Here is a 26,148-nt window from a genome sequence, read left to right as displayed (position 1 = left end):
GAGCTCCCTTCCCAGACTTCCCAGAACGCTCTGGGTCTCTGAGGCAGGTCTGGGGACCCAAGGGTCTGGCTAGGTTTGCTAAACTCCGTCTTTCAGTTCCAGGCAACTGTTGAATGAGCCCTCAGAGCCCAGCTCTTCTCTGGCTGTAAGTCTGCCCCCTTTGCCCTCAGGTGGGCTGGCCCTCTCCAGGACCCAGGAAAAAGAGGAACCTACCAAAGCCCTCCAGGAAAGAGGAAGGTACAATTTGTGGTGTGGTTTGAGTGACGAGTGGGGAGGAGGGCTTGGCCAAGGGCCAAAAATGAGGAACACTGGCCAGGCAGGACCTACCTGCAGGTCACTGCTTCTGCTGGCACCAGTGGAAAGAGGATCTGGAACAGGTGGGGGGTTTCCAGCCCGAGCTCACCCCTCTCCTGGGAAGGAAGGTGGTGGTGGCCGGCCAAGGCCATCAGCACACATTGCCTTCGCTGCTCCAACAGCAGCCCACGGGCCAGACTCAGTTTCTCCCCTAGGCTAATAAAGCATATTGGATTTTCTGGGATGCCCCACCTTGCACTGGGAGGTCTGGAGGCACCACCACCCAGTGGGGCCCGGGACAGGGAACTGCCACTCCCAGCCTTCTTCAGGAGACTCCCATGTCGCTGCAAAGCGTCCCACAGCCTGATCCAAACAGCTGCTTCTCCGGCTCCTAGCTCCCTTTCCCACCCACGTGAATGCCTCACCAAGCGGGAAAGAGATCCACAAGTCCACGGGAAGCCCTGCGTTTTTCCCGGTGAGACCCTGGCTTCTGACCAGGAAGAGGCGAAGGCAGTAGATGTTCCGGCCTGTCCGTCCGCCTTCAGTTAAGGGGGCGGGGAGCGGTGGTTCTAGTCAAGGTGTGATGGAAGGCAGGTGAAGTAGGGCCGCGGGAGGGTGCAGGCAGAGAAGGGTCTGGGGAGGGTGTGGCTGGGGCGGAGTCCCTTGAGTCCTGGGGGCGGGGTAGAACTTGAGGTCCACCGCGCCTGGGAGCCCTTTGTGCGCCCATCACCGGGTGTTGCCTCTTTCCCCAGCAACAATGACTCACAAAGCCAGCCCTTGCCAGGCACAGGCCGCCTCCTCTGGACCCTGGAAGGCCCAGGTCACAAAGGCCATTAGGGCCAAGCCCTGAAGAGGCATGTCCCGAGACAGCTCTGCGCGGCTCTCACCCCTGCAGCCGCCCGCGGGGCCGGGCCTGGGCCTCCAGCCGCGACCCCGGCCTGGCGACTGGGCGTTACGGCTCGCGCGGGGCGCCCCGTAGCCTCGACGCCCATGTGTGTCGTCTGCTTCGTGAAGGCGCTGGTGCACGTGTTCAAGATCTACCTGACCGCCCACTACACCGACAACTTCCGCAGCCGGCCCGTGGACTTCCGCTGGGAGGACGTGCGCGCCGCCGGCGGGGGAGGCAGCGGTCACCGCGCGCTGACGTGCGCCGCGGCCGCGGCGGGCGTGTGGCTGCTGCGGGGCGCGGCTCTGGGCGGGGACGCGCCAGGGCGACCGCTGCGCGGGGCGCGCAGTCAGACGCAGTGCCTCCTGCAGCAGATCCGCGAGCTGCCGGGCCAGCTCGCCAGCTACGCGCTGGCCCACTCGCTGGGCCGCTGGCTCGTGTACCCGGGCTCCATGTTCCTGATGACTCGCGCGCTGCTGCCGCTGCTGCAGCAGGGCCAAGAGCGCCTCGTGGAGCGCTACCGCGGCCGGCGCGCCAAGCTGGTGGCCTGCGACGGCAATGAGATCGACACCATGTTCATGGATCGCCGCCAGCACCCGGGCAGCCAAGGCCGCGGCCTGCGCCTCGTCATCTGCTGCGAAGGCAACGCGGGCTTCTACGAGATGGGCTGCCTGTCGGCGCCCCTGGAGGCTGGCTACTCGGTGCTGGGCTGGAACCACCCGGGCTTCGGGGGCAGCACGGGCGCGCCGTTCCCGCAGCATGACGCCAACGCGGTGGACGTGGTGGTCAAGTACGCGCTGCACCGCCTTCACTTCCCGCCCGCGCACGTGGTGGTCTACGGCTGGTCCATCGGGGGCTTCACGGCCACCTGGGCCACCATGACATACCCGGAGCTCGGTGCGCTGGTGCTCGACGCCACCTTCGACGACCTCGTGCCGCTGGCCCTGAAGGTCATGCCCCACAGCTGGAAGGGCCTCGTGGTGCGCACAGTGCGCGAGCACTTCAACCTCAACGTGGCGGAGCAGCTGTGCCGCTACCCGGGGCCGGTGCTGCTGCTGCGGCGCACGCAGGACGACGTGGTCAGCACCTCGGGCCACCTGCGCCCCCTGCCGTCCGGCGACGTGGAGGGCAACCGCGGCAACGAGCTGCTCCTGCGTCTGCTGCAGCACCGCTACCCGGTCGTGATGGCGCGGGAGGGCCTCGCGGTCGTCACGCGCTGGCTCCGCGCCGGCAGCCGGGCGCAGGAGGCCGCCTTCTATGCGCGCTACCGCGTGGACGACGAGTGGTGCCTGGCCCTGCTGCGCTCCTACCACGCGCGCTGCGAGGACGAGCGGGAGGACGAGCAGGCCTGGGGGCCGCACGGGCTCTCCTTCCCCTGGCTGGTGGGCCGGGGCCTGAGCCCGCGGCGGCGCCGGCAGCTCGCGCTGTTCCTGGCTCGCAAACACCTCAGGAATGTGGAGGCGACTCACTGCAGTCCGCTGGAGCCCGAGGACTTCCAGCTGCCATGGAGGTTGTAGCCCTCGGCCCTGCAGCTGCTGGCAAGCGCCTCGGTGCCTTTGCGCTCCTCCAGGGCCTCGGGTTCTTTCCCTCCCCGCACCCGAAAGCAGTAAAGCTGGCCCTGCCTGGGGATCCCGACCTGGTGTCTGAGGGAGGGCGAGGCAGAACACGGGGAACCGGTGCTCTCCCTCTCTGGGGCGTTTCCCCCTTCCTTCCTTCCTTCCTCCCGTTTCTCCCTCAAACACTTGTGGATTCCAGGCTGCTCCCAAAGAGAATGTAGACGCAGTTTATGGTAACACTGTGTGATGGGCGCTTTGATCACCTCAAAAGGATGGTGGGAACACGGGCAGTGGGACCCCAGGAGGTGCTCTTAATCCGGCCTGGGGTACAGGATGGCTCTGGGTCTGGACAGGTCACCCCTACCTGTGAAGGAACACGAGCCCTGGAAACTTATGAAGCAGGTCTTAGCAACCAGACCCGACCAGGAGTGTGACGCTGGGCTCTTTGTAGGGTCCCCTCTGCACCTCCACCTGCCTGGCTTCTGCAGGCAAGGACAACACTCGGAGTGACAGGGACTCACAGGGGCGTGTCCGTGTGGGCAGCAGACCAGCCGGCACAGACCGACCATCACTTGCTCGGCGTCCCCTTGAGCCAGACCCGGGCCGGGCATTGCTCCTGGCCCAAGGCTGTACTCCAGAATGAGGGACAGGCCCTCCGCCACCGCCACCTGTCATGCAGTCGCCCCTCTACCACCTGCCGAGAGCTGCATGAAGGGGGGACTGGGGATCGCCAGGGTGGGCTGAGCGGGAAGCTGGAAACACTCAGGGAAGCCGAGTGGGGCAGACACGGAATCGGCAGCCCCGGAGTGCACCGAGCCCAGGGCCGGCCAGAGCCAGGCAGGTGCGCGCCCGGAGGACACCGGTGCCGAGGTGAGCTCTGGGCTGCCCCAGGGGAGGAGCTCTCCGGGCTAAGGGGCTTCCCTGCCGAGGGAGGCTTGGCTGGAGAGGGGACTGCGGTCCAGCAGGGTCGGATCCTGAAGGGTTTGAGCGCCATCGGAGCAGCTGCTTGCAGTGGCCCCGAGGGCCCAGCGAGGAGGGCCCGGGGGCTTGTTCCAGCGAAGCCGGGTAGCCTGGCGCCCACACACCGGTGCGTGGGGAAGCCCGGCCGACTCTTGCTCCCGCGCTGGCTGGACGCCCCTCACCGGCCGAGGGTCGCGGAACACGACCCCCACCTCGGGGTCGTCATGTGCAAAGTGGTCCTCATGCGCTCCACCTCTGAGCGGGGACGGAGGAGCACCAAGGGGCGCGGCGCGCGCGCACCGGGCCGGGCCGGGCCGCGGACGCGCCTTTCCCCGCGTCGGCCCCACACGACCGAACGAAGAGTCCCGTGAAGGGGGAGGACTTCAGGGGAAAGAGAAGCAGCCGCGCGGAGCAGCTCATCCCGAGGTCGCGGTCCGGCCTCGAGGGATCGCAGGCGGCCTGGGCGGCGCGTCTGCCGTGGCACTTCTCGGCCGCGGCGATAGCCCGGCACCTCCCAGAGCGCCAACCCCACGCCCCCGCAGCGCCACGCTGGACGGTCCTCCCACTTGCCACCTTCCCCGGGCTCCCCCGGACCTTTCTACCTGGGATCCCGGGGCTGAGCCGACGTGGGAGGGATTCCCTGGGAACCCCGCCGCCCTTTCCGGCCCCCCGTCCGCAGCCTCGGCCAATCAGACCGGAGCGGCTAATAGGGGCTGGGCCGAACAGCGCCCTCATTGGACGCCGGTGGTGGGGGCGGGATGGAGGCGGAGCGCGCGCCGGAGCGGAAGTGGGACGTCGCGTCGCTGATTACGCCACGCCGCGGCGGCTGAGGCGGTTCCGCCGACTGCTGTGTACGCGGCGCCGAGTCCCCGCGGGCCCGCTCGACTCCGCAGCGCCGCAGGCCCCGGCCCCGACCCCGTGCGGCCCGAACATGGACTCCGCAGGCCAAGGTACCCGCGGGCTCGGCGCCTCCGCTCCTCCGCCTGGGCCCGCCGCGTGGCTCCTCCAGCTGCCGGGCGCCGGGCCTCGCAGCCTCCGAGGGCCGTGGCGTGCGTCGTCCGCCCCCCGCTCGGCCGCTCGGGGCACCGGCGCCCCGGAAGCTGCTCCTCGTCCCCAGCGTTTCGGGTTTCGTGCCCCCGCCCGGCGCCCGCCTAGTCGGCCGGCCGCCGTCCCCACGCGGGGCCCTCGGCCGGGCCACCCGCACGAGGACGCGGGGAGGGAGGCGCGCTGGAGCCACGTTCGCGCGCGGTGCGGCGCCCCTTGGGTGGCCGCGCTGCTCGGAGCGCAGGCGGCGCAGGGGCTGTCTCCAGGGGGAAAGGGCTGCGCGCGCGCTCCAGGCCCGTTTCCAGAGCAGACGCCCCGGAGCGGCCGGCGCCGGCGGTGTGGCGTGGGCCGGGTCGCGGTCGTGGGAGGGGGTTCCCGTCCGCCTTCGTTCCGGGGCTGTGGGGGAGGGAGGCCGGGCTGCTGCGTCCATGGGGCCGCGCGGGTGATGGCGGGCCTGGTTCGTGGGCCGCCCGGGTCGGAATGCGTGGGCTCCGGTGCGTTCCGGAGGCCTTTCTGCTCGCGGAGCGGTCGAGCGCGCGGAGCCCGAGCTCCGGGACGCTGGGGGCCTTCCCGCGGCTCGACCGGCACGTCCGCGTTCGGTGCACGACGTGACACCGGTGGGAGTGCGGGCTGGGCGCGGACGGTGCGCCGGGCCTCGCCGGGCCCGTTCTCGTTCCCAGAATAACCCCTCGAGAGGGTCCCTTGTACGATCCGCGCGCGGACGGTCGTGCCGTGCTGGGCAGCGGGGACGCGCCCGGAGGGGTCTGCCGCCAGGTTGCGCCTCCACCCCGCTCTGTAGGCCCCTCGTGTGCGGAGGCCCTGTCTCGCCAGTGACTGTGTCTGGCCTCGGCGCGGTTGGCAAGCGCCCGGTCTCTGTCGGGGGTCGTTTCTGTGGGCTCCGTCCGAGAGCGGTCGCCTGTGTTGTTTAAGAGAAGAGAAGCCTTATGGAGAAGATAAGGCATGGAGCGAATTTGAGGAGGTTCGGTGTGGCGGGTAGGCAGGAGGAAGCCGAGTCATGCCGGTTGAGCTCCGCTGCTTAAGACGCAGCCGTGCTTCTGCAGCGAACCGGACCCAGCGCCAGGACGTGCTGACCGCCCGCTGCCTGGGGCATGTGAGGGCAATAAGCTAAAGGGGTTCTTAGATTCTAGGACTTCTGCGGTGGAGAAACATGTGCAGCAGAAGACACTTTAGCTTCTTTACACTTTTGTGACTTTATGTTTATTTTACTTACTGATTAAAAAGCTCACTTATTTAAGTGACCTCTACTTGTGGGGCTTGAACTCATGACCCCAAGATCAAAAGCCGCATGCTCCTGGGACTGAGCCCTCGAGCTGCCCAGGCCTTTACTTTTAAACGTGCTGGACAGCGTGCAGAGCCTGCTTTCGTGGCTGTGCGGCCTGTGTGTGCTGCAGGGCAGCCGTGGGTTTGCAGCTGGGACGAACTAAAGCAGACCCCTGTTTCCTTGTGCGGGATCTTGTCAACTTTTAGTGCAGACAGGAAGATGCTTTTAATTTGGAAAGAAAATGGTGACTCTGGGAACTGGAGCCTGATCTGGGTGTCGAGAAGGGGCGGAAGCAGTGTTTTCTCTGCTCCTGGCTGCGTGTTGCTGTGGAGAGAGTCGAGCACAGACGGTATTTTGTTTTGCTGACTCCCTGCCGGGGCTGGAGGACCAGCCTGTGCTCCTTGTGTGTAATTTTAGCGTGTGCTCTGCAGATCGGCTGGTTGGAGGTGGTGCTGTTGTGTTTACAGCTGTATTTAGTTTCTCTGCTCTAAAACTTGGAAGATCCCTTAGGTCAGACTGCTTTGTTTACAGCAGAGGTTCCAGTCTCCGGAGCGTGCACTGTCCTAGGAGGAGACAGAGTTAGGGTCCGGCTGCCTTGTGCCAGCCTTTCTCATGCCCTGCAGTAGCACCGTGGGTGGCCTGAGATGCCCTCAGCCTGATGGCGAAACCATCCCTGCAGAACCTGTCAGAGAAGAGGTGTTGGTTCTCTCCACAGCCCCCTCCAGTGCCTCGTACCCATCCTCTCGTCCTTGCTTTCTTCCTTGGTGGAGATCTCTTCCCTGTCTGCTTCTCTGTAACTTCTTTTTCTTTTTAAGATTCATTTGACAGACGGCAAGAGAGGGAACCACCAGCAGGAGGAGTGGGAGAGGGAGAAGCAGGCTTACTGCTGAGCAAGGAGCCCAGTGTAGGACTCGATCCCAGAACCCTGGGATCATGACCTGAGCCTAAGGGAGATGCTTAACGACTGAGCCACCCCGGGCGCCCCTTTCCGTAACTTCTCATTGACACTTTCTGACCTTGTTTGTCTCTGGCAGATATCAACCTGAATTCTCCTAACAAAGGTCTGCTGGCCGACTCCATGACAGATGTCCCTGTCGACACCGCGGTGGCTGCCCAGACTCCTGCTGTCGAGGGTCTGACTGAGGCTGAGGAGGAGGAGCTTAGGGCTGAGCTTGCAAAGGTGCTGTGTCTTGGCCGTCTCTCTTGGGGGGACCATGAGTTCAGGCCCCCTCATTAGCCCGAGGGGGCCATAGAGCTAGCTATGCTCTGCGGAAATTGCCCTAGGAGGTCATTTCCAGAGTCGCAGAGAAACCGCTCTCTGTGGTGGCTTTGTGTGTGCTTGGCATCCCATAGGGAGTCTGTGAGGAGAGTGTCTACACTGGGCAGCTGCTCTGAGCCCACCGCCAAGGGGAGTTTCTTTGTTGGAATTAACACTCGATCGTTCCCAGACTCCACAAATTTATCCGTCCCTAGATCTCCATTTTCCTTTTAAAAATACTACTTCTCTAAAAAAGTGCTGCATGTGATCTTTTTAAAGTGAATCTTTTAAGAGGAAATGGTAATTAAAAGGCAAAATCTCCAAGTATAAGTTTTATTCACAGCAGCGGCCAGGAACACTTCTTTTTACCGTGTGATGCAGACTCTAACGGTGACTCGCTTGGGATTCCCGGTCTGGCGCCTTCAACTTGCTAACATCGGAGTGTATCCTCGGATCCGGCGGACGCCGATGCGCTGCCTGTCACAGCCCTGCTCCGTCTCCAGAGATGGGCCTGTGTTGCTGCATCCTGAGTCTAAAAAGAGCTGGCTGTGCAGATAAGCCCCAGCCCACGACCAGGTCTCAGATCAGGGGAGAGAGACCCTGCAGCTGTTTCTGAGCCGAGGGAAGGTTAGGGACTCGCCGCAGGTGGCGCGGCCAGGCTTGTGTTTTGCACTAGGTCACTTCAGAGCCGAGCTGCAGAGTGGAGAAGCTCAGTGTCGCTTAAATTCTCAGTGTGCACCTCCCCCAAGACAGCTGGATTGCACACCCTCGAGCTCTGTCGGTGGCCACACTGTGTGTGGAATGTTCTAGTTGCTGGTCGTTACTGCTGGAGTAACTGGTAGCAGTCTGGCCTTAGATGACCCTGTTCATAAGTTATTTCCTGTTTCAGCTGTCTTCTGATGGAAAACCTACTGGTGTAAGGGCTCTGAGCCACTTTTTGTTACCTTACTCCAAACCATCACTTTTTTTAAGAGAAGGACTTTTCTTTCTTACGGCAGCTGTCACACAGCAGTTGGAGATAGGCCTCTGGAGCCGTTAGCTCTAGAGGACGCTGCTTTTTCAGGTCGCATCCTTTTTGATTTGAGGGCCCGAGAAGGTTCAGGTCTTTATCGTCAGGATTCTTTCTGTTGCCCAATTCACACTACCTTAAACACAAAAGAGAATTTACTTTTGGCTCAGGTGACTGCCTTTCCCAAGGCCTGGAGCAAACCTCAGGAACTCTGTCACCTGGGTCTCTGGCCATCCGTCTGTCTGTCAGCTCCACTTCCTTCCCAGTGTAGATGGGGCCTGGCTGCCAGCAGTTCTCGCTTCTGGGCCCAGACTCGGAGCCTGGAGGGAGAGGGGCCTGTCTCTTCTGACAGCTGTGCCCAGTCCCAGGGGAGAGCTCTGACAGGCCTTGCTTGGTGATCCATGGGTGGGCACAGTGCCTGGTAGCCCCAGCAGAACCACTTGATTTGGGGGGATGGGACAGTCTTCCTGAAGAAGCTGGGGTGCTAGTACCAGATAAAAACAGAACAGTTGCATGACATAGCCTCTGTTCCTAAGACATTTATGTTTCTGTAAGCGGAAAGTCTGTCCACAATTCTGGGAACCCTCTCATTGCAGTGTGTGGGGGCAGGGGCGTTCCTCACTTCCCGCAGTAGCGGTAGCTAACAACTGTGTGCTTTCGTAGGTGGAAGAGGAAATTGTCACTTTGCGCCAGGTCCTGGCGGCCAAGGAGAGGCACTGTGCAGAGCTGAAAAGGAAGCTGGGCCTCTCTGCCTTGGAGGGCCTGAAGCAGAACCTGTCCAGGAGCTGGCATGACGTGCAGGTCTCTAACGCGTAGGTACCGGCCCGCGGCAGAGGTGCCCCTGGCGGTCGGAGGGCGTTCACCAGATCGGTGCCCTTGCCACGTCAATGGGAGGTTAAGCCCTAGGGGACTCGGTACGCCTGTGTGCTAGCAGCCAGCCAGAGGCTCTGAGTCCTTGATCTCGCGGCTGGTATGCGTTGGAAGAGCTCCGAGTCCACATGTTTTTAGAAGGCGGCAGGTGGAGACACTAGCTAGTGGTCCAGGCAGAAATTAAGAATGTATTTCAGGGTCCAGATGTGAGAGAAAGCTCATTAGGTCCTCAGTGAGACTGATTTTCCTGTGATCCTCCATCTGCGGACGCAAACTCGAGTCCTCACGAGCAGGACGTGGTCACAGCCCCGAGACCTCTGAGCAGATGTGACTCAGCTCTCTGAGCTTGGGAAGTGGAGCTACGTGGCTCTTCTGAAATGTCTCATCCAGGGCCGGGTCGGCACGGTAGGAAAAGGACTGGTCGGTTCTGCCGTGGGCCTCACCGGGCCTCCAGCAGGTGCGGAGACGAGGGGCAGACCCCGTTCTCAGGCCGGCTGGAGACCTGCCCTTCCTGCTCTCCGGCCCTCTTCCGTGCTCCGTGGGGTTTCCCCTGTGTTCGAAACCGTAGTCGAAATGATTGTTCTAAATAATTTACCACAGACTTTCTGTTTTTAGCTATGTGCAAACCTCTGAGAAACTTGGAGAGTGGAATGAGAAAGTGACCCAGTCAGACCTGTGAGTGCCTCTGCCCTCAGCGCTTCTCTCCGCCTCCGCCTCCTCTTGCCACTCCTTTTAGGGACGGGGAGGCTGTGCGCACTTGGCACGAACCTGGTTTTAGTGTTCGGGGCTATTTTATCTTTAATATAATTTTCCTTAAACACGAATGAGAGTAAAACTCTCATGAAATGGGTGCAGTCGCTGAAGGAAACTCGCTCGGCCGCAGACTGCACTGAAAACCTCCGTCTGGCTGGCACGGGTGCGGCCCTTAGAGGAGAGGCCTGGCGGGACGCGGGGCACCTCCGGCTGCTGGGCGCCCCTCAGCCCCGCGAGCGGGCAGAGTCCTCCGCACCGTCGGGGCTGATGCCGGTGGTGATCCGGGGCTTGTTTCGGTCTTCTCTGCTCTGCAGACGGGGCTCCCGCTGAGGGGGTTCTTGAGGGAGGGCGGCCATACGGGCCGTGCTGCTGGGTCTTGGGGTCGCTTCGGTCTGAGGGGCACCGAGCCCTCAGCCACGCAGCACACGACGGAGCAGGAACCAGCGCGGATGGGTCCTCGTGTCTGCCGAAGCTGTGTTTTGTCTGAGACCCTCACAAGGAAATAGCGCTTCTGTTACCTGTGCCCCAATCTGGTTCCAGTGCCTTTGAGCTGAGTGGGGTCCCGTTACGCGAGCACGGCTTTCTGGGGTTCTTTTCCATCGCTCGTCGGGGAGGACGCGCTCTGGCGTCTCCCGGAGAGACTTGCCGGCAGGCCTTCGGTCCGCCTGGAAGGCAGCAGTTGTTACGGCGCTGGTCGTCACGGAGCTGGGCTCCCAGGTCAGCTGGCTCTGTGCTCGGGGTCTCGGCGGTTTGTGGTCCCCGGGCGGGGGGGGGGGGCTGGGCGCCAGGGCGCTCGCGCGGGTCCCGCCGTTTGTGCGGTTGGGGGTGAGAGGGGTCCCGGGCACCCCCCGCGCGGCGCCCTCGGGGCTGTGTCGGACGGTGCCTGCTCCACGCCGCCGGCGCTCTCCGGGCTGAGGCAGCAGCGTCACCCGTGCACTTTGGTGCCAGGCAGGCTCATGGAGCGGACTTAACCCCAAAAGAGCCTTAGGGGACTTTGGTGCCCTTTGTAACACCAGGTGGCGTGAGGCCGCTGCAGCGCCGACTCGGATAGTTACAGCGCTGACTCCTCTGAGGGGCCTGTGGCTCGGGCGTGGAAGCGGCCGGTGGGATGACCCTTCCCCTGAGGCCTCACCCCCCGTTGCGCTGGTGGAAGAGTTGGCACAGGGAAGCTCCGGGGCCTGGAGCATTCCTGCAGGGACAGCCCAGGGGGACGGTGACCCAGCTCCGGGCGGGCTGACTAAAAACGTGGGCTGCTCTGCGCTCTCCGGGGCGAAGGTGCCTGGCTGGTCATCGCTGTGGGAGGCCACTGGTGGGGTATGACTGCCCCAAGGGATCCCTGTCGACCAGACCCGTGCGTGCCTCCCAAGCCGGCTGTCGTGAGGCCGTGCTGGGCAGAGGCGGCGTCGTGCTCTCGTCCTGTCTTCTCTCGGCGGCGACACGGGCGCCTCCGCGGGCTCTGTCTGCTGGGAGACAGAGCTGCGTCGGGCGCGTGTGGCATCAGGCGAACTCCGCGGCCGCTCGTTGGCACGCTGAGTCTTCGGTTGTGCGGGACGGAAAGCACAGACGGAGACGGCGGCGGCTTGTCCGGCTCCTCCTTCCCGGCGTGGGGGTGCCCAGCGGTGCAGGGCTGAGTCTTTGTAGCTCACAGCGCCCCAGCAGGACGGCCCGGTGTGGAGGACCCGGTGTGGGTCTCGCTGGACTCTCACTGCGGTCGGGCCCCCCCGGAGCTGGAAGTGAGAGCAGCCCCCGAGGGAGGACCCCGGAGCGAGCACCTCCAGCAGGTGCCCCCCCGACTGATGGCGGGGCCTGGTGTTTGTCGGGACCCTGCACCTCTGGTTTCCGAAAAGGTAGGAGTGACTGTCCCGGGGGTGCTGGCCAGGGTGGCTCAGTCTAGCACCGTTGAGCACGTCTAGGCTCGAGTTACCTGCGTCCAGACGCGGACTCGGCCCCCGGCCCTGTCTCCGCCCGAGCGTGGCTTCCACTTCTGCATCGGCCCCGGTTTGGGGGTTCCCGTCCCCGAAGGAGTCACTTGTGACCCGTCCTTCCGCCCTGTTGAGTCTCCCGCAGGGGCGCTGCCCATCACAGTGGCCCATCGCGAGGGTCCCGGCTGTCTGTCGTCTGGTGGCTGGCCCCAACCTGAGTCCCCCCCCGACAGTCCGCAGCCCAGGCTTGTGGTCCCCCCAGCCGCCGCTTCCTCGTGGACACAGACCCCCTGTGCAGACTGTGCCTTCAAGCCTCTGCTTCAGACTCTTGCCCTGCGACAGACAGGGCCACGGGGTCTTACGTAGACGTTGGTTCACCAGAGGTGGCTGGAGCGTTTTCCGAGTTTGTGTTTCTGCAACTAAATAGCGCCATTAGTTACCTCATGCTTGGTGCTTCACCGGGAACTCCCGTGCCCGCCAGCCCGGTTCTTGCAGTTCCTGTTCTAACTCGTTTTGACGTGAAAGCAGTTGGCCGGCTGGGCGTGAGGGTGAGGGGACCCAAAGGCTGACTGCAAGGTACGGACCCCAGAGAAGGCTCCAGAGCCCTTTATTGCCACAGTTCCGCTGACCCTGAGACAAAGTATGGTGCAGGTGGGCTGCCGGCTTGGGCTGCGTCAGGTGGGAAGGCGCCTTGGGGGGTTACAGCCGAGTGTGTGGAAACTCTCCCGGAAGGAGCGTGCACTTGGGTTTCTCGTGGTGGGAACCAGATGGGGTCAGCCTCTCTGCCGGGCGGCCTGTCCGGATCCCAGCCATGGGGCTGTGTGGGCTCCTGCATTCCTGCTTGGGGTTTGTTTCCACTCGTGCTCAGTTCTGTGAACGTTTCTGTCGCGGGCGGGTTGGGGGCCGGGATTTCTGGTAGTCCGATTCTGCTGAAGGTCGGATTCAGAATTAGAGGCTTTTTTAGTGTATGCCTTCAGGAAATCCACAGCAAATCTTAGAGTAAAGATTTTCTTTTATTTTATTTAAAAAATTTTTAAAGATTTTATTTATTTGGAAGAGAGCGAGCGAGCAATGGGGAGGGGTGTAGAGAGAGACCGAAGCAGGTTCCCCGCTGAGCAGGAAGCCCGACGCAGGGCTCAGTCCCAGGTCCCGGGGTTATGAGCTGAAGGCAGATGCTTAACCACTGAGCCACCCAGGTGCCCTTCCAGTAAAGATTTTAGATTATTTTTTCTCCATTTATTAGTATGTTCTGGGACTCGTGAACCTTCTGGGAAACTAAGATAAACTCACTGTTCTAGTGACTTCAACATGTTTTCAGACTCACTGGCTAGAAAGCACATGTTCTGAGTCCTGAGCCCTGCTGGGCACCAGAGAAGCCTGAGGCCCCACGGTGCTGTGAAGAGTGCCTGCCCAGTTGAGGGAGGCCCTCCCAGGAGTGTGCAGGGCTGGACAACCCCCCCACACACAAGATGGGGTGGCATGGGGGGGGTCATGGCAGAACCCCACCTCGTGTGGTCAGGAGGGAGGAGAGGGAGGGGGGCAGCAGGCACTCCCAGTGGGGCGTCCCGCAGATGGCACTGGGGAGCGGATGGGGGAGGACTGCCGAGGACCTGAGGTGGCCGCTGTCTGACCTTCCCCCGTGACCTGGGGACACCAGCGAGCCCTCAGAAAGTGACTTCAGAGAATAGGCCGGCGTCCTGAGAGCGTGGCCATCAGCAAGCCATTTCTTTAGGGCTGCTTGGTTGGCCAAAAAGGAGCCTTCGGCTTCAGGCGGCTGTGTCTGTTGTTTATGGCGGCTGGACGAGGGCTGGCAGGACCACGTATTAGCTCTCCAGGTGGCCCAACGGTGTCCCTGCCTTTTCCGTGGCCATCGCACGGACATTGAGGTCATGGACCTGTGTGTCTTCTGGGACGAACCTGCGTGCAGGTGGATGGGGCAGGAGGGCACGGAAAGGGTGGTCTGTTCTGTGATCCAAGGCTCCCCTAGGCACTGGGAACAGTGGCCCGAGATGAAGGTCCCGCGGCGCCGAAAGGGTGTTGTGAGACCGCACGGATGGGGGGCTCCGTGTACACCCTGTCCAGTGCACCCTGCCCCCCCACGGGCGTGGTGGAGCTTTGACATAAGAAGCTTCCCAGATTAACAGATCAGGGGGTTTTCTGTTTTCTGTCCCAGACCCAGGGCCCCTGTAGGGCTGTCTTCAGGGCGGGAGGCAGCCACTCAGCGTGGTGAGAGATCAAGGGAAGTGGGCACCTGAGTTTTAGGTGAGGTGGAATGAGGTCAGAAAACAGTTGTTTCAGATCTGGGAGGTTGAGACCTGGCTGTGCCGCTTCTGTCCCTGTGGTCGGTCCCCTCCCTGCTGGGCCAGGCACATGCTCACGAACGGCTCCCCTCTCCTTCTTCTGGGTACACTTCGGGCGCTTGGTGTTCTTGGCTTACGGTCGATGACGGCTTCTTCTTCTGGTTGGTTCAACTGGTGTTTCTTCTCAGCTACAAGAAGACTCAAGAAACTCTCTCCCAGGCGGGACAGAAGACGTCGGCTGCCCTGTCCACCGTGGGCTCCGCCATTAGCAGAAAGCTCGGGGACATGAGGTGAGACGCTCTAGTCGCGTGGGCGAGTCGGGTGAGGGTTTTCGAGCTGCTGGGGGCTCTTCAGGGGCCTAGGGCTCAGATGCGTACCCCTCGGGGCCCCTTGGCAGCCACAGAGGTGGGCCCAGCAGCTTGGACCAGTCAGTGCGTGGTTCCTTTTCTGTGGGCCGCCTCTTTGCCATTTCTGTGTTTCTTGGGGGAAGAGGTTGTTGTTTCTTCGGGGCAACTTCTAATGCTTGGGATCCGTGGAGTTGGGTGCTTCCCGCTGAAGTTCCTCAGAGGGACGGGGGCCCCCGTTTGGGGTTAGTGTCCGGGTGGGGCGTCACTCTGGGCAGGCCGGCCGGTGGCGTGGGGGTGGGGAAGCGTGTTGTTGCCTTGGAACGTTTGCCTGGCCCAGATCCCAGAGCGCGTGCGGCCGTGTGCCAGGGGCCCCGGCTGAGCGGTCTCCCCAGGGCTGAGGAGACCTGCACGGCCATCAGAGGGCTTCTGAGCACACGTGGCAGCACCCACGCGCAGCCTGAAGGCTGTGGCTCACCCAGCCTTTCCTGGTCTGGGCTCCGGGGCTGCACCCGCCATGTCTCTGGCTCCGCTGCATTGAGCCGAGGGGATTGGACCCTGGGGCCCGAGACCACGGTGTGAATCCTGCCTCGGCCACCGCCTCGTTTGCCCTTGGCAAGGCGTCCTTCTCGGGATGGTTAGAGCGAAGCGCGCCCTGGCCAGCAGCCGTGCGGAGGGCTTCGTTACCGCAGCAGGCACCTGGCCGCCGCCGCCGCCGCCGCCGCCGCCCAGCCCTGGCCTGGCCTGGCCCCTGACGCACACGCAGCCCCGGTCCCCTCACTTTGGGATTCCGGACTTCGGAACGCCTCCCCGCGGCCCCCGTGCTGACAGAGCCCGTGCTGAGGCCTCTGTCTTCTCAGGGTGGAGAAGCACAGTGTGGTGACGCCTGTGGGCTTGGCGTGCCGAGCGCGGCATCGGGGCCTGTCCGGCTCGGGAGCCGCTCCCCTCCTACCCTCCGGTGGGCTGCCTCCCTGCCTGCTTAGGTTCGGCATTTCCTCCCCTCACAGGCCCGCCACTTGCCTTGTGGGGCCTCGAGGTGGGGGCTGCGCGCTGGCCGCACAGCCAGGGGTGAAGGCACAGACCCTCCCCCGTTGGCTTCTGCCCAGGGCCGTGCCCACCTTCTGTTTGTTTGATGGAATTAGTGCCCCTCTGATTTTTATTTTGAAAAATTTCAAACATTCGGAGACTCTGAACAGTCAGTCCGCGGTCCGTGTGTCTCCTCTGGGCTTGAGGAGTTCACGTGCCCACAGTGGGGGCTCTGGTCCGGCTCCTGTGGGACGGCCGGGCGTCCTCTTGGCTCAGCTTGTAGACGCGGGCCTGTCCACAGTGGCTGTGATGACTCGGGCCCTACCCGCCGTGGCTCCGAGCTGACGGCTGCCCAGCGGGCTTCGCAGCAGCCGGCCGAGACCGCGTGGGCGGGTGCCTGTGACGCAGGTCGTGGGACGTGAGATGCGCCGTCGCCGCCGCCCTCGGGGATACCTGCTGTGGTAAGCCTGGGACAGACCGATCGCACGCCCCTGGGGGCCAGGCCTTGCTCCCGGGGAGGGCCGCGGGTTCACGGCGGGCCGGCCCCATGCCGCGGGGCCAGCCGTGTGCCAGGCGGTGCCTGTTCTTCGCTCAGAACGCCAGGCTGGTAACAGCACTTGAGGGAGGCAGCGAGCGTCTTCGCGGCCTGCGGTAGAGCTCACTGCGCGTGTCCCCTGTCACTTGGGGCGTTGCTGTTGTTGCGTGTCCCCACTCGCGGTCGGGTGCTTGCGGAGCGTTGGCGCTGCCGGGAGCAGCTGTGGTGGGGCTGCCGCGGGCTCGGCTCGGCTCGGCTCGGCGTCTGTTCCTTTGTTCCCGCGCTCGGCGCCAGGAGCTGGCATTCGCTGCTGACCCGTGGCGTGTGGCCCGTGGCCTCCCTGTGTCGCCTTAGCACCGCGCTTCACACGCATGGGCCGGCTGGCGGGAGGCACCTGGTCCTCGTGCCCAGAGGGACTGTCCCGTTTGCTGCTGTGCCTCACCTTGGGGCTCTTTGGTTTTATTCTGCTGTGTTTTCGGGGACGCAGTGAAGTCTGGCACCTCGATGTGCCCGCTGCTTCCTTACTGTGTTGTCTCAGGTGCTTTCTGAGGCCACGGCCCCTTAGCCTCCCGGTTTGGAGCGGAGGCTCAGAGTTTACCGCTTCCTGAGAACGGAAACGAGGTGTAGGGAAGTGCCTATGTGTTAGACGTTGGCCCCACATCGGTGTCCTCCACGGGCCTATCCGGGAGCAGCCCTGGCCTGAGACTTTTTGCGTGCCCTGGGCCACGAGGTGGCCGGCTGGGAGAGGGCTGGATTTGGGTTCAGGCGGGGGTGGGTCTCTCTGTCGGGGTGACCTGTGAAGGCCCGTGCCTCCCCTAACCCTCAGACTCCTGCTCCTTCCGTCTGGAGACGGCAGGCCTGCTGCCCACCCACGTGGCCGTGTTGCTTCGGAGATGATGTCCACGTTGGGGGTAAGAGGTGCTGGGCCCGGCTGCATCGAGGAGGGTGTGGCTGTGTCGCCTTTGCCCACGTGTGTTTCTGGGTTGGAACCCGTCTGCGGTCCCGACGGAGCCAGAGTGCGAGGTGTGCGGCCCTGGGGGAGTCTCAAGTCCTGTCGCAGCTCTGGTCTGGCTGCGGCCCCGGGGAGAGCCCGGCTGGTCTGTGGCCCGGAGGTTGTGGGCCGAGCCTGGCCGACCTGGGTTCTGGGGAGTGGCGCCTGCAGCCCCCGAGGGCGGTCCCTCAGCTCACCTCTGCCCTGCTCTGCTCTTTGTGGGTTCTTCCCTCTAACTCCAGACAGAGTCACAGACACACAGTGCCTCGTCTGTGACCCAGGTGGGGTCGCGGAGCTGTGGTCACGTGCCTGTCGCGGACTGGGGGCTTGGGGAGAGGAGACAGGGTGCACGTCCTGCTCTCCCTGGTGGTGTGAGGACTGGGGGTGGTCATGGGGGTCCCTGCGTGGCCTCCCAGAACTTGATGGAGGGGCTGGGGTGGACCCTGGCCTCCCTTTCCTAACACTGCATTTCTTCTCCTCCTGCTGCCGCCTTTCAGGGCTCGTCCGTTCTCACACTCCTTTAGGTAAGACTGCTGCTGGACGTTACCTCTGGAAGGTTCTTCTCTTGATGCAGGGCAGGGTGGTGTCTGGCTGTCCCTGGGAGGCTGCGCCGGAAGGGGCAGCGGGAGGCCCGCCCGGCGTTCTGCCTGCCTGGCGCTCCTCGGGCTGTGACCGTGCGACTCCCGGCCAGCCCGCAGCCCGGCCTCACTGAGCTTGTCCCGCGGCCCCCACCTCTGGGGACTCCCGAGGGGAGACCTACTCGTGCGGGAGGGGCCTGCCGACCCTCTCACTCTTGGGGTCAGTGCTGCTTTCTCCAAAGTGCCGGCTCCCGTTTTCTCCTCCCCCGGAGAAGCAGTCTTGTCCCCGCGAGTTGAGACGGTCCCGTTCATCCTGCGAGAGCGGTGAGCTCACCGGGGCCCTCTGAGCGGCCCGCGCTCCGTGCCGGTTCGCTCGGGCTTTCTAGCCTGACGCCAGCGCTGCTGCCCCGGCACACCGCCCTCTGCTCGCAGGCCTGGAACCCAAACCCAGAACAACGTGTGAGTGTAAATACTTCTACGTACTCGACCTGCTTGTTTCTCTTTTACCAAAAAGTCCCTTCACTTGCTGTGAGGTCAAGTAGGGACGCCTGACCGTTGTTTGTGCCGAAAGGGTTCGAAAGGCCCAGGCCTAGGTCTTCTTAGTTTCCTATTTTAAAGTTCTCCCTTAGCATTGTCCCGTTTCTGGGGCAGCTTTGGAGGCCCGGGAGAGGAGCCTGGGGGTGAGTTTCCCTCCTGGTGTGGGGGGCCCTTCTGTGTGCTGTGGCCGGAGCTCACCGACCCTGCAGAGGCGGGTGTCTGTGTGGACAAGCTGATGGCCGTGGTGATGGCCAGTCTCGTGCCTGTGTTAACTCCTGCTTCCTTCTCTGCTTCTCCCATGCTTCCGAGCAGCAGCTCTTCAATCCGCCACTCCATAAGTATGCCGGCCATGAGGTAACGTGCGTCGTGCCCCGGAGCTCTCAGAGCCCGAGGGGGGCTGGGTGGGAGTGGGTGAGGCCTGCGGTCAGCCTCACACTTCCCAGATGCCTGAGCCAAGGACTGTCTTCCCCTGGCGGCCTCCTGTGGGCCGGGGGTTGCAAAGATCCCTTCTAGGCTAAAGAGCTAGTGGGGGTGAGGCCCAGGGGAGAGCATTGTACCGAACGGGCTCCCGTCTGAAAGCCTGCAGGGCTGCCCATGGGGCTGGGCGGCGGGGGTGGGGGGCAGAGAGAATCCTGCACAGACGTGGCAGCCAGGAGGCTTGAGGTCCCTCTGGGCCTGTTATGGAAACTTTTATCTGCATCTGGGGGGGGGGGAGTCCTGGTCTCCTCAGAACACCCAGAGCCGTGGCCTGTTCCTAAAAACTCCCACGGGTGTGTGCCCCATGGGGAGGCGGCCGTGGAGCCACCCGCCCTGTTACAGGACGCTCTGCTGTGGCTGGGGGTCCTTGCCCGGCTGCCCCTAGGGGCGCGAGGTGCCGGGAGGAGCTGAGCCAGAGAGGCTGGAGCTGGTTGTGGAAAGGGTGCGGGCTGGGGCTGGGGCTGGCCCGCTTTCTCTTCCTCTGCCGCTTCCTCGCTCCCTTGTTCCAGAATTGTCCTCGGTTTTCCTTTGCTGGACTTGTGTGGGAGATTTGTGTCAGGAACGCCTGGGACTTTTTGTGACATCTGTGTGGTACATCAGTGTGTATTTAGGGTACAGCAGAAACGCGTCCCACATCCCTCCTACTGCCCAGGCGAGGGGTCTGCGGTTTGCCCGTGTGAAGTCGGGGTTTCACCCGCTGGCGGCATGCGGGTCTTCCCTTCTTGCGGTGGGCGGCTGTGGCTGGCCTTCTCTGACCTGGAGGCCTCCAGAATGACATTGTCGGGGCACATGCCCCCCTCCCTTTTGGCGTGTCCCATTTTTAATGTCTCGGGATGCAGTTGGGGGTCTTTCTGGAGGCTGGCCCTGACCCTGAGCCCTGTAGATTGAGGCACGGCCGCTTGCTCCCTACACTGACCTCTTCTCTCTCTCTTTAAAGGAATTCTGCCACCTTCAAGTCGTTTGAAGAGCGAGTTGGGAACATAAAGGTAACTCTCTCTGGACCCTTCACTTGGCTCGCTGGGGTGGGGCGTGACGCGTCCTTGACGTAAATGTACTTGGGCACCGTAGTTTCACGTGCGGTGACAGGAACTAACGCAGAGGGTCCTTGTACCTTTTCCACAGTTTCCCCAGTGATCACGTTGCGCAGTAGCACCACCGGGATAGGACAGTGATGCGGTCGTGGTGGAGAGCGGTCTTACCCCACTGCGGCCCTTCCCGGGGCTCACCTTCTCCTAGCCCTGCCCCCACCACTGCTCATCTGTCCTCCGTCGTGATGACTTGTCATTGCCAGAGTGTCCTAGGATCGGAACCGTGTAGCGTGGAGCCTTGGAAGATTTGCTCTTTCTACACAGCCTAAACCCCTAGAGATACTGCCAGCCTGTTGCCCGTGTCGGGGATTTGTTCCTCTTTTTCGCCCGTTGGTGTTGATGTGGTGTAGACTTCGTAGAGAGCTGAACAGCTGGGCTTCCCAGCGAGGCCTAGGGTGTGTGTGCCAGCATTGTGTGCTCTGTCTCAGGTTTTATTATTTTTTTTCCCCATATGTAGTCTAAGGTTGTCGGTGGCAGAGAGAACGGCACTGAGAACCTGCCCTCCCCGACCGGGAGTGGCTCCAAGCCCCTGCCCGATCCCACGCCTTTCTAAGCCCGTCCCAGCTTTGCCCGGCCATGGAGAAGTGCAAGCCCGTCCTCACCGTCACAGCCGCGACGCTGCAGCGGAGCAGCCCGTCAGACCTCACGTGGATGCACCCAGCTGGCTTTGAGGGGGTCCTGCCGTTCCCATGTAGACGTGGCTGCTGTGTTCGCATGAGTTCTGCAGAACGCGGTCTTGTACGCAGATGCTTTCCACTGAAGTTGGTAGATGCAGACCCCTGTGCCGTCCTTCCTGGGATGCAGGGAGTAGACAGGACAGTGGGCCCTTTGGCGGTCTTGTTAGTTCGCGAGAACGTGGAAGGAACGGGAGCGTGATAAGCATAAAATAAAGTGGTATCTCCTCAGCCTCCCCTTTCGTGACTTATAGAAGGAATCTGCGGAAGAAAGATTCATCCAGAAAGTCCTCTGATCTCCAGTTTTTATTTCAAATGCTAAATGAGAAAACTCTCCATTTTTTGAAACCCTCTAGCAAGAAACTGGTTATCAACAGCCGCCTAATTCTTACACTAATGATCTAACTTTAACGAATGCAAATTCTTTATTTTTTAAATGCAGCGAATTTTTCGACAATTTAAGCCCAGCGAAGCAGCTTTAGTCTCCGTTAGAAAACACTATTTCTTTGGACTCAAGCTGACATACAAGCCTTACATCGCAATATGCTTTATTTGTTTATAATGTTTTTTATATGAAAATAAGGGTTCTTCAGTGGGTTTTGAGCGTTATGTAGACTTCTGCATCTAGCCCGAAGGGCAGCATGCTTGGACTGTTGGTGTGTTTTGTGCAGCTGATGCCCTGCATTCCGGTGTGTGAAGCTTGCTTCTCTCTCCTCAAGGACTGGGGTAGCTCCTGCCAGTCAGAGGGCTCTGGGCCTCGAGGGGTGGAGGTGGGGGTGGGCAGGAGAGGCAGAAGCCAGCACCCTCCACAGACGGCTCGGCTCCAACGTGCCCGTTTGCTGCACCCTGGGGACAAGGGAAAAGCAGATGGGCCCTGCATCGGGTCGGCTGGGACTCTGCTTTCGCCTTTTCTCAGGAGCTGCAAAGATCTCATTCCCGTTCTGAAGCTGCCACACCCCAGCAGCCTTGTGGTCAGGGCCCCACGCATGGGGTGTGTCTGGAGGGGCAGCTCCGTGCCTTATTGGCTCCCAGCAGGCCGAGAGCGCTCCTGTGCACGTGCAGAGTCCACTCCGGGAGACCGTGGTGTCCTCTGGCAAGCCGAGCGTCCGCCGGTCACTTCAGACACCCTGGGTGGACTGCGGTCTGTGCTGGCGCCATGGGAGGAACAGCATTCGGTGTTTTTTCTTCAGGGTTAGAGTCACGGATGGGGTGTGGTGAGAAAGCAGGACACAACCGTAGTAACGGATTCATCTTTTCCTTCAAGTGGATAATGGGGAAATTGTCAATAAAGCATTCCTTTGGGGAAGAACCCATGTGAGCTTGTGTGGTGCGTCTCTCTTCAGTGGTGACGGTCAGAGGAGTGGCCGATCTACCCGCTGCGATCCTGTTGCCTTGGGCCTGCGCTCTCGGGAGAGGGAGAGGCAGCCGGGAAGCCGGCGAAGCTCTTCAGTCCTGAGTGGAGAGCTGGGGGGTGTCCGAGGAAGGGGCACCGGGAGGGTGAGAAGGAGCCGGCCAGCTTACAAGCGGGCTCGGGGCTAAGCAGCTAGAGGCCGGCAAGCCAGGCACCAGAGAGGCGAGGCTGGTTGGCCGACCACATTAGCCCCATTGAAGGGTTGGGCCTGTTCGGGGGCCACTCGGAAGTGCTGTGAGCATCGAATTTCGTTGCCCTCACACCCGAGCGGTGAGGGACAGGAAAGCCGCATGTATCCCTCAGGTGCACAGTCTCATTCAGGCGGAAGAAGGCCACTGAGTGGGCTGCAGGCATCGTAAGAGAGTCCCGCCAGAGGTGGGACCCTGTGAACAAAGGTAAAGGGCAACCTTGAGCAAACGAACCAACTGTCAGGGGCAGCGCTCCTGAATTACAGTGGCGCAGGCGAAGTGGGGACAGCAGGCTCTGGTCAGCAGGGTCGGCACGTGGGTCAGCTGCTACGGGAGGCCTCCGTGAGTGCAGGGCTGCCGGCTAAGCGGCCTGAGCGCAGTTTGACGACTCCTTTGTTAGCACGGGGTCTGCGAGATGAACACGTCGGTCCGGCATGCGCTCAGAAACAGCTTGGGCTCCCCACCCGTGGCCTGCTGCCCTCTGTGATGACCCTTTCTCTTTTTAAGATTTTATTTATTTGAAAGACAGCATGAGTCGGGGAAAGGGGCAGAGGCAGAGGGAGAAGCAGACTCCCCGATGAGCAGGGAGCCGGATGATGGGGCTGATCCCAGGACCTGAGATGGTGGGGACCTGAGCCACCCAGGCGCCCCTGTGATGACTCATTACGTGTTCATCCTACATTTCTACATGGAAAGGCGAGCAAATAAGAATGTGTATTCTCATTCCTTTCCCCTTACTCATAAGACACCGTGTTCTGTGCTCTGCTTTCCCTTAATGCTACGCCCTGTGGTGCTAGCCACACCCACCCCTAAGGCCCTCTGGGGGAGCCCCTTTCTGCTGGCCTAGTGCTCCACATGTGTCCATTCCTGCTGTTGGGGGTGTTCTGGTGGTCAGCACTCTCACTGGGACCATCAGACTTCCCTTTGGGGTCAGAGAGCAGGCTTGCCCAGAAAAAATAGCAGGGAAGCCTAGTTACTTCACGCGGATGAGCCGCGCACCCCGCACGGAGGTCCAGTCAGCTAGTGCAAAGGGCGAAAAGCACATTGACCTTCATTTACTTTGGGAATGGGTTCCATGAGGTTTTCTTGGTTTTGGGGAGGGGTTGTTTTTTGTTTTCATGGTGTTTTTCTTTTCTTTTTCTTTCTCTCCCCACCTTTCTTTAAAAAGTAGGCTCCATACTGGGTGTCGCAATGTGGGGTTTGAACTCAAGACCCTGAGATCAAACCTGAGTTGAGAACAAGACTCAGATGCTTAGGGGCGCTGGGTGGTTCAGTGGGCTTGGGTCATGGTCCTGGAGTCCTGGGACCCGAGGCCCTGCATCAGGCTCTGCTCGGCAGGGAGCCTGCTTCCCTTCCTCTCTGTCTCTGCCTCTCTGCCTACTTGGGATCTCTGTCAGGTGGATAAATAAAATCTTAAAAAAAAAAAAAAAAAGATGCTTAACCAACTGAGTCACCGAAGTGCCCCACATAGTCTTCATGTATTAATATTCAAATATTCTGTGGGTAACAATCTGTGGGGCCTTGTGAGATAAGGAATCTGATGTGGACCCAGCCCTGAAGGGCTTTGCAGTTCCTTTTGTTGAGGAAGACCAGGAATTGCTCTACCTAAAGGACTTGTGTGAGGTGAGCTCTCAGAGCCTGGAGGGTGGCAGCAAGTGGTGGGGTGGGTCGGAGCAAGGGCACTGCTTTGAGGAGCTGCTGTTGGGGAGCACCTCCTCCTCCCAAGCGCCGGCTCCCTTGTCTCAGGGTGAGGGTAATGAGGTCCGCCTCGCCCGATCAAGGGGCGTGGACAGCACAGGGGCTGACTACAGCCACTGTCAGCATTTCACAGGTACCTTTTCTGTCTTACTTTCTCAGAACAGTTTAGGTTGCTTATTTTAAAACACACTGTGGGGCAGCTGGGTGGCTCAGTGGGTTAAGCCTCTGCCTTCGGCTCAGGTTGTGATCCCAGGATCCTGGGATGAGCCCCACATCAGGCTCTCTGCTCAGCAAGGAGTCTGCTCCCCTCCCCCCCGCCTGCCTCTCTGCCTACTTGTGATCTCTGTCAAATAAATAAATAAAATCTTTAAAAATAAATAAATATACATTTTTTAAAAAGATTTTATTTATTTATTTGGCAGAGAGAGAGAGATCACAAGTAGGCAGAGAGGCAGGCAGAGAGCGAGAAGGAGGCAGCAGGCTCCCTGCTGAGCAGAGAATCCAATGGGGACTCCATCCCAGGATCCTGAGATCATGACCTGAGCCGAAGGCAGAGACTTAACCCACTGAGCCACCCAGGCGCCCCATAAATAAACATTTAAAAAAAAACCCTTTATTTGACTTGAGCAAGAGAGAGCACAAGCAGGGGGAGAGGCAGAGGGAGAGGAAGAAGCCAGCTTACCGCTGAGGAAGGAGCCAACTCAGGGCTCTATTCCAGGACCCCCAGATCATGATCTGAGCCAAAGGCAGACGCTTAACCAAGCCCCCCAAGCGCCCCCTTTGTATACATTTTTTTAAAAACATTTTATTTGTTTATTTGACAGGGAACACAAGCAAGGGGTGTGAGAGAGGGAGAAGCAGGCTTCCCAGTGAGCAGGGAACCTGATGTGGGGCTCAATCTCAGGACTCTGGGATAATGACCTGAGCTGAAGGCAGGTGTTTAACCCACTGAGACACACAGGCACCCCCTTTGTATACATTTTTAATAACTATAGTGTTTCAGGGACGCCTGCATGGCTCGGTCGGTTAAGCAGCTGACTCGATTCTGATTGGGTCATTATTCAGGGTCACGAGATCGAGCTCCAGGTCAGGCTCTGCACTGGGCATGGAACCTGCTTAAGATTATACCCCTCTCTCTGACCCTCCCCGCCCTTCTCTCTCCCTCTACAAAATAATTTTTTAAAAAACCCACAAAACTATACTGTTGCATTTGTGTGCTTACTTGTATAGTTGGGCAGGTTTTCGTTTTCACTATTATAAGAAACACCATCAAGAGCATAAACCTTTTTCTGTATCTGGGAACATTTTCTTAGGAAGGATATCCCTAAAGTGGAACTAGTAGGTCAAGGTGGGGTTGGGGGAGACTCATTAAGGCCTGGCTTACAGGCTGAACACAGCTTCAGTCTGGTCCTGGTACCAGGTCCGTCTTATTCTCTCCTTCCTCCTGTGATTCTGTCCTGGGATCCTTCATCCTCTTGAGTATGCAGTATTTTTTTTTAGTTAAATTTATTTATTTTCAGCATAACAGTTTTTATTATTTTTTCACCACACCCAGTGCTCCATGCAATCCATGCCCTCTATAATACCCACCACCCAGTACCCCAACCTCCCACACCCCACGTTGAGTATGCAGTATTAATCTGGCCTTTTCTTACCGCCTGCTTGATGTTGCGGTGTACTAACCGCCGGGACACTTCCTGAGCTCTCTGCCACTTGCAGCCAGCAGGGAGGGGTAGGAAGAGGGCAGAGGTAGCTAGGGGTCAGGGCTTGTTGGCAAAGAGCCTGGATTTTACTGCGGTGTCTTAGGAAGCCCTGGATGTCATCAGTTTCTAGAAGACAGCTCCGCTCAACGGCACATGGCCAGGGGGCAGGAGCGGCGAGCAGGCTGAAGCCCTGACGAAAGACGTGTTCGGGTGCGTTCTGGATGAAAACTGGCACACGCCAGCGCAGCAGACACCGGGCAGGCACCGAGTCAATGGTAGAACTGTTTCCGGCTACAGGGAGTGACAGCGAAAGGTGGCGGGCAGGCAGCCCTCCCAGGTGGCCGACAGGATGCGCAGGAGCCCTGCCGGGATAGGGGGCAAGTGAGTGGACAGTGCCCCTCCCGCTTGTCCACGCCGCTGCTGGAAGGCGATTCTGGGAGGGTGGTCGGATGGCGGGGCGGGGAAGGAAGTCCTGTCCCTGAGCTCCCGGGGACAGCAAACGCCGGTCCCTCACGGTGGTCCGAGGGAGGGGGGCGTCGGCCTCGGGTCCTTTCCCGCCTGACGAGGGCAGTTCCCTGTTATCAGCCTTACTACGGCGCTGAGCAAGCCCGGCGGCCGCCCGAGGCCCCGCGCTCCTCCCCTCCGCGGTATCACCGCAGCACCCGTCCGCCCTGGCGGGAGGCTCCGCCCCGCCCTTCGGCCCCGCCCCACGGCCCCGCCCCTGCCGGGCGGGAGGCTCTTCCGGCTCCGCGGAGCGCGCTCTG

At 61.1% G+C, this 26,148-nt stretch overlaps 2 protein-coding genes across 9 annotated transcripts; both read left to right on the top strand.

The window, feature by feature from the left end:
* Nucleotides 1-1,284: 1,284 nt before the first annotated feature.
* ABHD16B (abhydrolase domain containing 16B) lies at nt 1,285-2,697 on the top strand. The gene has a single exon (XM_044262626.1). The coding sequence runs from the start codon at nt 1,285-1,287 to the stop codon at nt 2,695-2,697; it is 1,413 nt and encodes a 470-aa protein (XP_044118561.1).
* A 1,828-nt stretch (nt 2,698-4,525) lies between these two features.
* Nucleotides 4,526-21,697, top strand: TPD52L2 (TPD52 like 2). 8 transcript variants are annotated; one of them, XM_044262627.1, is made up of 9 exons: nt 4,526-4,646; nt 7,057-7,202; nt 8,953-9,101; nt 9,775-9,834; nt 14,323-14,424; nt 17,528-17,554; nt 18,458-18,499; nt 19,560-19,608; nt 20,168-21,697. In XM_044262627.1, exons 1-9 carry the CDS (start codon nt 4,628-4,630, stop codon nt 20,261-20,263), a joined length of 690 nt encoding a protein of 229 aa, XP_044118562.1. In that variant the 5' UTR covers nt 4,526-4,627; the 3' UTR covers nt 20,264-21,697. The 8 variants fall into 8 exon arrangements, 7 of the variants coding, with proteins under 7 accessions (XP_044118562.1, XP_044118565.1, XP_044118563.1 ...); XM_044262630.1 differs by having other exon boundaries at nt 19,745-20,260; XR_006386103.1 differs by lacking the exons at nt 19,560-19,608; nt 20,168-21,697 and adding an exon at nt 17,834-18,067 and having other exon boundaries at nt 18,458-18,482.
* Nucleotides 21,698-26,148: the final 4,451 nt, after the last annotated feature.

This window comes from Neovison vison, chromosome 8, assembly GCF_020171115.1.
Source record: "Neovison vison isolate M4711 chromosome 8, ASM_NN_V1, whole genome shotgun sequence".
Taxonomy (NCBI): domain Eukaryota; kingdom Metazoa; phylum Chordata; class Mammalia; order Carnivora; family Mustelidae; genus Neogale; species Neogale vison.
This window is presented reverse-complemented; position numbering and strand designations above follow the sequence as displayed.